The sequence below is a fragment of the Ambystoma mexicanum genome, chromosome 6q (genome assembly GCF_040938575.1).
Source record: "Ambystoma mexicanum isolate Mex_15411 chromosome 6q, UKY_AmexF1_1, whole genome shotgun sequence".
NCBI lineage: Eukaryota > Metazoa > Chordata > Amphibia > Caudata > Ambystomatidae > Ambystoma > Ambystoma mexicanum.
In genome coordinates this window covers 1,415,401,472-1,415,414,028 of record NC_090937.1, presented here as the reverse complement: position 1 = coordinate 1,415,414,028, position 12,557 = coordinate 1,415,401,472, and the positions used below count along the sequence as shown (strand labels likewise).

Here is a 12,557-nt window from a genome sequence, read left to right as displayed (position 1 = left end):
AAACCAAATTACTCAAAGGCTCTTTCAACAGAGAGGAGGTTCTCGCTGCTCCTTTCATGGGCAGTCCTAATCTCGCTCCCCTCACAACCAATATGGTTCTGGGAACTATTGGTCCTCAGGACAGGGGTCGGCCTCCACTACCCCCTATCCACCTAAGGGACAACGCTGTGGGAAAGGAACAGGTTGTAATGCCACCCCCAGCGGCTCCCCAATCTCCAGCGGTCAGAAATGACTTTCATATCTGGGTCCCCTCCCTGGTCGGGGGATGTATAACGCAATTCCTGCACGCATGGGAGGGGAGTACAACAGACCAGTGGGTGCTCAAGACTGTCGCCAACGGTTACTGCATAGAGTTCAGCCGACCGCCTCGATTCAGAGATCAAGACGCCGAACACCTGAGATCCTGCTGCAAGAGGTCGAGATCCTGCAGGAAAAGGGCGCTATCGAAGTTGTCCCTCTTCTACAGGTAAACTAGGGTATTTATTCAGTGTACTTGTACCCAAAAAGGATCTCGCCATGCGCCCTGTGCTAGACTTGCGCCCAGCGAACACATTTGTCAAACCTCAGAAGTTTCGTATAGTGACGGGGACATTGGTCATGAAAGATGCATACTTTCATATTTCAATGTTGCCGGCACACAGAAAATTTCCAAGGTTCATGATGGAGGATAAGCATCACCAATTCAAGGTCCTTTCCTAAGGCACTGCCTCAGCCCCAAGGGTGTTTACAAAGGTGCTGGCGGTGGCAGCAGCACACCTGCGCCGGTACTCCATCCCAGTTTATCCTTACCTCAACGACTGGCTCATAACATGGGATTCCAACGGAACATGCTTGTCGAATACTCCAAAGACGATAGACCTCTTATTCAGTCTAGGATTCTCCGTAAATGAGAGAAGTCCTGCCTAGACCCCAGCCAAGTCGAGCAGTTTCTGGGGGCCGTAATTCGGACAGAAGACGGCCTCGTCTTCCCTTCAAACGAGAGGGTCCAAAACATGCGGTTTCAGATCCCTCAATATGTAGCCAGTCGAGAGGTGACGGTACGCAAGGCCATGCGACTGTTAGGAATGATGGTGTCCTGCATTTACTTGGTTCCGCAAGCATGTTTGCGCATGCGTCTCATGCAAGAGTAGCTCAACAGTCGGTGGTATCAGGCCAGCGGACAATGGGACGATCTAGTGATTGTCTCAGCAGGCCTCGTTCTCTCTGTAGTGGTGGTCGAGGGGAAAGCCTCTTGAAGTGAAAGACCTTCACCACCCCCACAGTAGAAGCCACTCTCGCGACGGATGAAACTCTAATGGGGTGGTGAAAGGGGCCTCCACTTCAGCAGACGGCGCACAGCATTTGATCCCCAGCAGTAGAGTCCAACCACATAAACCTGTTGGCGCTGTTAGCAGTGTTCAAAGCACTGGAGGCCTTTCAAACACAGTTGCAGGGGAAGAAAGTCCTGATCCTCATGGACAGCACCACGGTCATGTACTACCTGAACAAGCAAGGGGAACTCACTCTCCAGGGCTGTCCAAACTGTCCCAGAACATTTGAAAATGGGCTCTCCAACACAAGATGTTCCTGTTGTCTCAACACATTCCAGGGGAGCTCAATCTTCTGGCAGACTTGCTCAGCAGAGATTTCCCACTGCCCTTAGAGTACGAATGGCGACTACACGAAGACATCGTCTCCAACATCTTCGCAGTATGCGGGCTCCCAGAGAAAGCACAATGCCAAGATTACACCTCCAGGTACCCTTGGAACCGATCCAAGGGGGACAGTCTCTGGATAACATGATCAGGGAAATTTGTTTATGCTTTCTCTCCCTCAAACCCCCCATCCCCCAGACTCCCCTACTCAACAAGATTGTGCACCAGTCACCATGATATTGGTGGCCCCGATGTGGGCCCGCCAACCCTGGTTCTCCCATCTGATGGAGATGTCTCTGAAACTGCCTTGCCCATACAACATGTTATCTCAGGACAAGGGGGGGGGGGGGGGGGAACACTACATCCATGCCTGCACTCTGAACTTAGCGGCCTGGCTGGCACCGCCACTTCCTCCGATGCATGGATATACTTGGGGAAGCAAGAAAGCGTAACACCAGACATTGATACTCCAATAAATAGAAAAGCTTCGTCATCTGGTGCTATTCAAAGGGCATCAATCCCATTGACTGCTCACGTACCCATATTGTGTTTACCCGACTCACCAGACTTGGGCCTGGTTTTTAATTCCCTGACGGTTCACTTGGCTGCACTCTCAGCCTACACTACGGCCCAACAGAAGGTGTTGTGGTAGAAGATCCCAATTATTAAGGATTTTCATGGAAGGGGGTTAAGAAAATTCATCCCCCCCATTTCTAATCCGGCTCCCAGATGGGACCTAAATGTGGTATTAACCAGACTTATTGGGTCTCCTTTTGAGCCTATGCATAAGGCAAGTCTCAAAGCTCTTACTTAAAAGACTGCCTTCCTAGTGGCAGTCCCTTCCATAAGGAGAGTCTGTGAACTACAGGCCCTTTCAATTCTAGGCCCTTTTGTTAAATTCAGAGAGAAGGTGGTTCTGTGCACTCATCCTCGGTTTACGCCCATATTTATTTCTAAGTTCCATGTGAACAATTCTATAGAACTGCCAACTTTCTCCTTGAACCCCACTAACGTGGCAGAAAGAAGCTTACACACACTAGATGTGCGCAGGGCAGTCATGAACTACACCACGATGTAAGACGAACCAGTTTTTCATTTCAGTGGCAGCTGGTAGAGAAGGGGATCCTGTGTCTAAATCTAGGCGGATTGTCAATTGCATCACACTCTGCTACACTCTTGCCAAGAGAGATCTGGCCTTCAAGTCTAGAGGACACACTACTCGGGGCACTGGGGCTTCCATAGCATTCGTTGCAAATGTTCCTCTCGAGTCCATTTGCAGAGCGGCAACCTGGAGTTCTGTACACACCTTTACAAAACTCTATTGCTTAGACACTCATTCTAGGTCTGATTCCAGGTGGGACAGGCAGTACTAAGACATCTCTTCTCTACTGTTCCTTCTCACAACCCACCTCCAACTCTGGGTACTGCTCGCTAGTCTATGCACAGCATGTGATTCTAAGCAGATTAACAAGCATCAGAAGACATGCGTTACTTACCGTGATAGCATTTCTGATGATTGTATCTGCTTAGATTCACATGCGCCCTCCCTACCTCCCCGCTCGGGAGGGGGAGGGAACATAGACGTCTTACTACTTCTCTTATTTATGTACTCACTCACAATAGCCTTGGGCTCCCTCATGGCAGAAAAAAATACAATAGGAGGGATTTTGGGTACACTACACGTCACGATAGGGATGGTGTTAAAGACACGCCTATGCCAACGTCCCCTTTCGTTCCCCGAAAGACCAGATGTAATACTCTGCGGTTACCACTGGATGTCGGACCATATGCGCACAGCATGTGAATCTAAGAAGATACAATTGTCAGAAATGCTATTACGGTAAGTAATGCATGTTATCCTGTGTAGCTGTGCAGATGGAAGACCCGAGGACGAATCCTGAAGAGGCCTGGTGGTCATTGTTGCTAATGTCCCGGTGAAGCCCTGCTGCACTACCTGATTTCGGAAGACCATTGCTGGTGCTTCTACCCTTTGGACTGGTGGACCAACCAGTCTCGATGCCTTCTCACGATCCTGGAGCCTTCAGAACTGTCCTTGGACCACCCAGTGGACTGACCAGCTCCGTGTGGGCAACCTTGTTAGAAGCATTGCCGTTCTCATTTTGACCCGGATATTCAGGGATCTCCAGCTAGTCCAAAAAGTTCCAGCATCGACTGGTCCTGTTCCGGAAGGCTTACTTTGTGATGGCAGAGACGTCTGCTGTCACCGGTGTGTGGCGACTGTCGCTGCAACAGGTCATCTGTCTGGTAGTGTGTCCTAAGCACCCTGCACTGGTTCCAGCTGCATTTCTTTGCTGAAAAGGTTTGCACTCGGCCCCTAGACCTAACCGGAAACTTGCTTGCACCCACAGATCCTAGGCATCTTCTACTCTAGCCAAAGGCGAAACCGATCTCTACCGACTGCCCCTCCTCAAGCCCCACTCCCTTTTGGACCTGCCAAGCCCTTTAGGAAAGTCTGAGCAAGGGCAGTGAATAGTCTCAATACTTACCCGTGCCGCGATTTCCTCTATTATTAAGTTAGTGAAGAACTTTCATTTATATTCCACTGTCTTTTAAACATTTATTGAAAAAGCTGATATATAAGCTAGGAAAAGTATTTTACTTAACTGTAAACCCCTTTGCAAGACCTCTGGAACAGATCCTAACTTTGTCCCTTCTTCTGAAGGTACTTTGTGAACTTTTGGGCACAAGGCTCCATTCAACTTGGGGTTGGACTCATAAAGTTAGGGATTCTATTCCCGTGGACTGGTTATACAATTGCTTAATTACTTCCCTTTCAGGTGTATTGTAATAACCAACTGACTTAGATGTTTTAGATTTACTGTTGTGTGATATTACCTGCTTGATTCATTTTCTTAGTGTGTTTTTGGGCCTACAATAGAGTATTTTTGTACTTGCCTGTCTTAAGTACAATCATTGTGTATTTTACCTCATGAACCCCTAACCCCACTCGCCTCTCCTGAGACTTGTCTATGACCACTCTACATGCTTACCTTGATGGGGTTTGGTTAAACTCCCAGAGTCCCCTGTTAACTAAGACTAGGGTGGACTCCTAAAATGTATCCACCAGGCCAGATTATAGAAATCCACCTTAACAAATTTTGATTGGGCAAAGTTGATCAACCATGTTCACCACCAACTTGGTCTGCACTGCCAATGCACGGTCTACCCTAGTAAGTGTTTTTTAAAAGATTTGGAAAGGTTTCACACACCTAGTATTGGAAGAATACAATGGGGATTCTGCAGGGCATTTTAGTACCCAAAGGAGGGCCAAGGAATGAGCTGGAAATGTGGAATATGGCCCAGGGAAGGAAATTATACAACTTGATGATTTGATTCATACATGTGCTTTCTGCCTACATGTATTCTGCTCTTTCCTTGGCTATACTTCCCAAGGGTAGACATAAAAGAGCATCTACTTTAAGTCACGCTATAGAAGGCACATACTGATATGCCTATTGACATATGAGGAATGTTGATTACTTCAGACCAATCCCCTGGGTATTGATTTCTGCACCGCATGTGGCTCTAAAACTGCAATAAATTACATAAATGATGTTGCTCATAAGTAACGTTTGACATAAATGATTCACTCTTCAGACTATTCCAGATAAATCCCTCATTCAGCCTGTATACACCTTTTGTTCTGATGTGGTGTTGAGCCAGTGTCCGTTTTGTCATGGCTCAGTGATTGTCAGACTTGTAGAAGCTTGTTTATTTGAAATGTCTACATGCTCTTGCAGTAGTGAAAGGCTACATGTATGCCTCTTTCCAATTGTAACGAAACCTATAATTTTTCTTAGAGCCAAAGGAAACCTCGTGGACTTGCAAGACCTAGTATTAGACTTGCACGAAAGCGGAGAAGGCCTGCAAGTTCATCAACACCAATGGCAACACAAACTGAGCCAATAGAACTTGAGGAAAACTGTATGTATACTTACTGATTAGCCTGCTGCAAACATGCATCAAATAGTTACAAGTAGCGTAGGAATACCTATTTTCTTCTTTTATGTATCCATGAACTTTTACAGCTTAATAAATTATGAAAGCGAACATGACTTTAAGGTGGGACTGGTAAGTAGTGAAGGTGGGAGAATGCGGTCCAACACTCTGTGTCTCCTACAGCCAGAATAATGGGCAATTTCACTGCATTGAACTGGTATTGTTTTGATTCCTGTAATGCTATGTTGACTTTCAGGAAAAGTTTTCAAAACAACCTAATTCGATACATAAAACTACACATTGTTGTTGAGTTCTACAAATGTCATTTGATTCTACATTCTCATACATACACCCCACAGGTCGAAGTTGTACTACAGACCTATTGATCTTTGTATGTAAATGGATTGTTTAAGGAAGAACTGCAAGCTTGCCTAGTTTGGTTCGACTAAGCAAATGTAGTTGACATTAAATAAGGGCCTTGCTACCAGTTTCTCATTCGACAAAGCCCCTACGAACACTGAGGAAATTCCCTATACCCCTGGCTGGCTCTTTGGACTGCTAGGGGAAGTGGCCTGGAGCCACCCTGAGCTAGTGGATGTTGGATGCTGTGGCAGAATGGATCCCAGAGTTACTCTTCGAGGGTGAACATCTGGCAGTGACTAGTCAGTGCCTCCGATTAGATGGTAAAGGCTAGTTGATGACCAGAAGAGCAAAACCCTGTGGTAGACGGTTAGCCTCTTTGATTATCTTCTAAAGGCAAGGCAGCAGCTCTGTGAAAGCCTTCTAAAAATCTTAAGTGGTGGAATCGTGCAAGAGAAGAATGTGTTTTCCCATCATGGCTGGAAAAAACATGTTTTTCAATGAATGCATGCACCACCGCAGAAAATTCAGAACATTAAAGTCTCCTGTATAACAAAGCTTTTTTTTTTTCTAGCCAGACACAGAGCATCATGTCTGCCATTGAGTTTAAGTAGTCTGGCTATAATCTGGCGAGGTGGTGCCTGAGGCACCTGTCTGGCCCTGAGGATCAATTGGCGCTCTAGACGGTAAAGATTGGACAGCTGATGGCATCAAAAATATGGTATGACGTCCTTTATTCGATGCCTGTTTTTTCGACTGGTTTTAAAGTTTTTGCCGAAAAAACAAATCACTTTTTATTTTTATTTTTGGGAGAGGTGGAAAAGGGCATATAAAGGGTTGGGGCAGTCGTGTATTTAGGCTTTCTGCTGCCGTAGGCCCAAATAAGTGCATGGCCCCTCCCACCCCCTAACTTTACTCCACCTCTTCCAGACTCTGCGCCTTCACCGGATTCCACCTCTTCAACAAACTCTGTCGGCGTTGTCCAAACTACACCCCATCTTAACCCATTTTGGTTCCATAACATTATAAAGACGTTTTTAGGGATGCATGGATTAAAAAGTTATTGCTTCCTTTCTATTAATTCATGCCTGTCATCTTGGGCTTTGTTAGCTGAAAGAGTTTTCAGATCGCTGCTGCCCAAGGTTTGGGGAAGGCAGTGTGTTCAACAGTTGCGTGCACTATAGGTAATTGTTAAAGCTAATTGTCTGCTTTCTGTTAAGTCCGAAAGCGATCTTTTAGAGGAAATGATGCAGACAAAAGCTGTCTGTCAACTGGACACAAGTGAAAGAACATTGGAATGAGGAATTTTGGTTTCAATGAGTACCTAGACTGGTCTGTAATATTAATACAACATAATTAAATGTCTATGTCCGGTCTTGTTAAATGGTAAAGTTTACATATGAAATATATGCAAGTGGTACAGGCACATTTTATAAAAATGTTGAACAAACTCCACCCAGCTAAGCGTAGGCTAACTCCCTTGCTGTACCAATTGAATGAGCGAGGATTTCAATTATGGAAGTAAACTGGGTGGAAGTCGAATATTGAATACGTATAGGCATTTGGGAAGTAGAATCATTTTGTTAGATTCTTAGAAAATCAAATACTTCAGCAACTAAATAATGCAACCACTGCTCCTTTCTAGGGAATTGTTCAATGCCAGTTTCCTCTGGTTGGAAACAGTGGTTATACCCTGTTAAAACCCCGATTGATCAAGTTGATTCATTGAAGGAAGTTGAGTAAGTCTACCGGCAATGCTTTTTGGCAAGGATCTTAGCAAGATTAAGCATGCACAAAGGGCCATATGATTTGCAGTTGGATCTTATTTTGGTTTAGGGGCCAACAAATCAACCAGGCCCTTAACAAACCTCTGAGGATAGACAGTCAGGCCAGGCACTTTCCTGTTTGCAATCTGTTTAGAAAGGTCTGGTACTGATGGGGTTGGAGATTCCGCTGTTCATCCTCCATCTACGCCACGCCAGCCTTATCCAATTAAGTTTCTAGATGAAAGTTTGATTCTGAAGAATATAAAGTTTTTAATAGGGACGCCCTAATTCATGTTGGTTACTTCTAAGTATGCCATTGGGTACATCATTTTCTCAGTTACAGAGTAAGCCCTTTCAATAGTTCATTATGGCAAACTGCTGGCTCAGTCCCCTGCCCCCCCCCAGTGTGTCAGTGTCAATTTGTGATGGACTTCTCAATAGGCAAACTCTCAAGGCCTTGCAGTAATAAGTAAAGTGGTCTTATATAGCACCCTTCTGCCAATAATGTTGGCCTTGCTGCATGTAACTCTTAGAAAGGAGGGCAGGGTGTGTTAGTCGTATAGCGGGAAGGCGGTTGCAGAAAACCTTGGTGGTGTTTGGTGCAGGTCTGGTAACAGTTTTTTTTTTCACTGTTTATTCATTTTTCAAATGCGAAGAAGCAAGACAAATTATAGTTAACAGAAAATCAGAGACCAACAACAACCCCACAGTCCCCATTAGCTGCACTCTCGTCGTCTATACATCGGCCCAGGCCGTGGTCCTAATAGTAGTCCGGGCAGTTTTAACGAACGGATGAGCGAAAGTATGTGTCGGAGGCCCCCCCCTTCCCTCGGCCTCCCTTCACCCCCCCGCCCTTACGTTGCTGATTGTTCAGAATGAGTGGTTGACCCCCCTGTGGGTCCCCTGAGACTCCCCATTCAAATTTGGCACTAGTCTGGCGTTCCTTGCTGTGCAGAGCGCTTGGGCGGGGTCGATCGTGCAGGCGCCAGCTCCCGATCTGGCTCAGTCAAGAGGGTTAGATGTATGCCGTCAGGATTTCTCCGAAGCGGTGGCCCTTGCCGGGATTAGAAATAGTTTCTCTTAAAGGCTGCTCGCTCCAGATGACACAACTTGGAGAGTGACTTATTCCATTCAGTGGTCGACGGGGACAGGGCAGACTTCCAGTGCACGATCAGGAGTTTCCGCACTGAAAACATTAGAGAGATCAGTTTGCTGATCAGCGAGTCCTGATGGCAGTCTGTCTGACCACCTCCCAGTACCAGGGCTAGTTGGGTATAGGAAGTGTTGGCCCCCTCGATGTCGCTGAAAGACCCGTTGCCAGTAAGCAGAGATGTAGGTGCATGACCAGAGTACATGGCTCATAGTCCCGATGCTTGAGCAGCCTCTCCAGTACAAATTCGAATCCCGGATTCCCATTTTGTGTAGCTTATCAGGGGAATAGTAGAGACGTTGTAATATCCTGCATTGTATTCCCCTGTTTTTGAGATTGAGGGAGGACGCTGGAATTGCCGTGAAACAGCTTTGGATGTCGGATGCGCTCACTGGGGTGTCTAGATCTTCCATCCACGCCGCTGCTAGTGCGTTTAGTCTGTGCTGGTTATTTGGAATGGCCATCCAATAGAAGGTACTTATGTGTGGGAAAGCAGCGCTGTCATGGTCTAGTTCTCTCTCGCACATCGTGGGAGCCTGTTGCCTGGATTCAGGTGAGGTGTGTTGGAGTACTTATGCCCGGGTAGAGCAATAGTGGAGCCAATCGCCCCCCGCCAGCCCCAATTTAAGCCACGCTTCCGAGAAGTTCACCAGGATTCCCTCCTCCATGATGCCCAGTAGATGGACTTTGGCCCAGGCGCTAGATTGTCGGCCATGCAACGCCTGAGCCGTTTCGTAGGACATAATCGATCTTATACTGGCTCATGGTGGTGGGTGCCTGACCAGTGAAGCCCCCCTCTCCCGCGTCACGCAGAGCCGATGCCATTGAAGTGTTGGTCTAAGATTGGATGTGACTTAATGGTGCTCGGGAGCCTGTGCAGCGGTGTCGCTAAGATTTCGATGGGGCTCAGTGGGGCAACTAGGGACGTCTCCATACTGTGCCAGCTGGTGTCTTCATCTGTGTTGAGCCATCGTTTCGTCCATATCAGTTGAGCCGCTTGATGGTACGTCTTGAGAGAAGGAACCTCCAGTCCCCCTGAGGATTTGTGAGCTTGAAGGATTGTGAGCCGAATACAGGCTTTCTTGCCCCTCAAGATGAACTTGCTGATGGCATTGTTGAGATCTTTTAGCATGCGTGCCGTTGGTGCGATTGGTATCATTGAGGACATATATATCAGTTTGGGAAAAGAGTTCATCTTGAGCGTTTTATCCGCCAGAGTTGGGAGATTGATGGCACGTCCCACCTTTCCAAGTCTTTCCAGATGCCTACCAGGGCCTGAGGGTAGTTGAGATCTCTGAGCTCCGATATGGATGCGCTTATTCGGATCGCTAGGTATTTCAAGGAGTGTGACTGAAGCGTGAAAGGTGCTACACCTCCAGGGTCCCATGGAATGTCACTACGTAGAGGCCCAACTTCTGTTTTGCTCCAGTTCACTCGATAGGCCCAATGGTGAGCTATCTACTGTAACAGAGTTTGGACACAGGGAAGCGTCTCCGGACACCCGCTGATGTAAATAGGGAGACTTTATGCTCTTACGGGCCCTGGTGTATTCCCACCCATGCTGGGTATGTGCACAATTTGATAGCCATAGGTTCAATGGACAGAGCATATAAGAACGGCGTTAACGGACTGCCTGATTACAATGTGAACTACTCTGATATCACTCCATTGGTGATAACTGCTGCGGTGGGCTCTGTATACAGAAGTTTAATTGTATCAATCTGGAGGGGGAAGCCGTATTAATGGAGGGCACTGAACATGAAGCCCCATTGCACCTTATCGAATGCTTTCTCAGCATCTACTATTATAGCGTTGTGGGGATCCCTCTGACCTGCGATAATATGGAGTCCTCTGGGGATGTTGTCTACGGAGTGCTGCCTCTTGATGAAGCCCGTCTGAGCTTTGTGAACAAGCAGAGGCATGAGATTCTGTATTTTTCAAGCAAGGTATTTAGCCAGGATTTTGGCATCCAAATTCATTAACGGGATCGGTCTATATGATCCGCAGAGTTCCGGATCTTTACCCTTTTTGTGAAATACTTATATGTTGGCACCTAGCATGATCGGGGCAGCCGCTTGTGAGTTAGCACTTCAAAGACCGCTGTGAGGTTCGGGCCAATTTCATCAGCGAGGCATTTGTAGAGGTCAATCGGGAACCCGTCGTGACCCGACGCCTTCCCCTTGGACAGGGATTGGATGGCATGGTGGATTTCTTCTGGAGTAATGGGCTCTTCTAGCATTGCTGCTTGGCCCGCTGATATACGGGGAATGGGCACCGAATCTAGAAAAGTGGCTATTTGTTGGGGTGTGCATGTGTCAGCGCCTGTGTACAGCTCGCGATAGAATTTTACAAATCTAGCGTTTATATGTTGGTTTCCTTCTAGCAGCGTGTTAGTGTCATCCCTGACAGCTGTGATTATATGGGAGGCTTGACGCTGCTTAAGCGCGCGCGCCATCTTCCTTGGGGGTTCTGTCGCCTTCCAGGTAGTAGTTTTGTGCCCAGCTAGTATATGCCCTCTGGTGGTGACTTGTTTGATCTCACTCCTTGTTTTCACTGTCAGCGGTCGAAGCGCACAATCTTGTCTCCTTGTGCCTACCCACCAGTCTTTTCAGTTCCCGCGTTAATCTGACCTCCCTCTCTCCCTCCCCCGCCGCCCCCCCCCAGCCCTTTATTTTGGGGATATGCATTGCACCCTGAGGAATGACTTAAAGGCATCCCAGCACCTATATGGCATGTAACCCAGTGTTAGATTGTCTGCCCAGAAGTTGTCAGCGTCCTCGGTCAGGTCCTCAACTATGTCGGGGTAGTGTAGCATGCTAAGATTAAGGTGCCATGTTGTGGGCCTTCGGGCCGTTTCTGGGAGTATGAGACTGAGTGAGATCGGGGCATGATCTGATATTGTGGTTGGCTGTATTTCGCAGCTCGCAACCATATGGCTGGCATTAGCGGGCATTAACCAATAATCCAGTCCAGAGTAACTGTTGTGGCGGTGGGAGTAATGAGTATAGTCGAGCCTACCTGGGTGGGAGTGCCTCCAGACATCTACCAGGTGGAGGTCAGCCATGAGGGTGTTCAAGGCTAGTCTTTTCTTGGTGTTGGATAGGCTTGCTATCTCTGGTCCTCTGCGGTCTCTGTCTGGGTCCCGAACCACATTGAGACCCCCCCCTCCCCAATGATAGTGAGGTTGCCCATGTATTTGGCGCATTCTACAAATGTGTCTACAAAGTATGTAGGGGAGTCGGTGGTGGGTGCATAGAGGTTGAATAACGTGATTGGGTGCCGATATAATTGCCCCTGGATTAGGACACATCGGCCTGCGTGGTCGCTAACTGTATGCAGGAATTGCAACAGGGTTCGCTTGTGGATTAAGATGGATACTCCACTGGTGCGGTGATTGTGCTGCCGCCCACATCCATCCCGCGCTAGATTCTCTGTCTCCACCTCCTGAACATCTGTGAAGACCTGCTCGCCAACCTCGACTCTAACACCCCCTGCGTTCTTATCTTGCTTGATCTCTCTTCTGCCTTTGACACTGGGTATCACTGGTCAGGTTCTGGTGTGGCTTACTTCTTTCCTCTCCGACCGACCCCCCCCCCCCCGCCCCCAAAGTCCAACTTGGGTCCTTCCTCTCAGACATCTTTTTCTCTATCTGTGGTGTCCCCCAAGGATCTAACCTCTCTCCCTGGC

At 47.6% G+C, this 12,557-nt stretch overlaps 1 protein-coding gene across 9 annotated transcripts in view; it reads left to right on the top strand.

The window, feature by feature from the left end:
* RNF4 (ring finger protein 4) overlaps nucleotides 1–12,557 on the top strand; it is a 156,497-nt gene that overhangs the window by 56,421 nt on the left and 87,519 nt on the right. For all 9 annotated transcript variants that reach the window (XM_069632118.1, XM_069632110.1, XM_069632114.1 and 6 more), the window contains exon 3: nucleotides 5,456–5,579. In XM_069632118.1, the coding sequence (XP_069488219.1) occupies nucleotides 5,456–5,579 (124 nt within the window). The remainder of the gene's footprint in view (nucleotides 1–5,455; nucleotides 5,580–12,557) is intronic.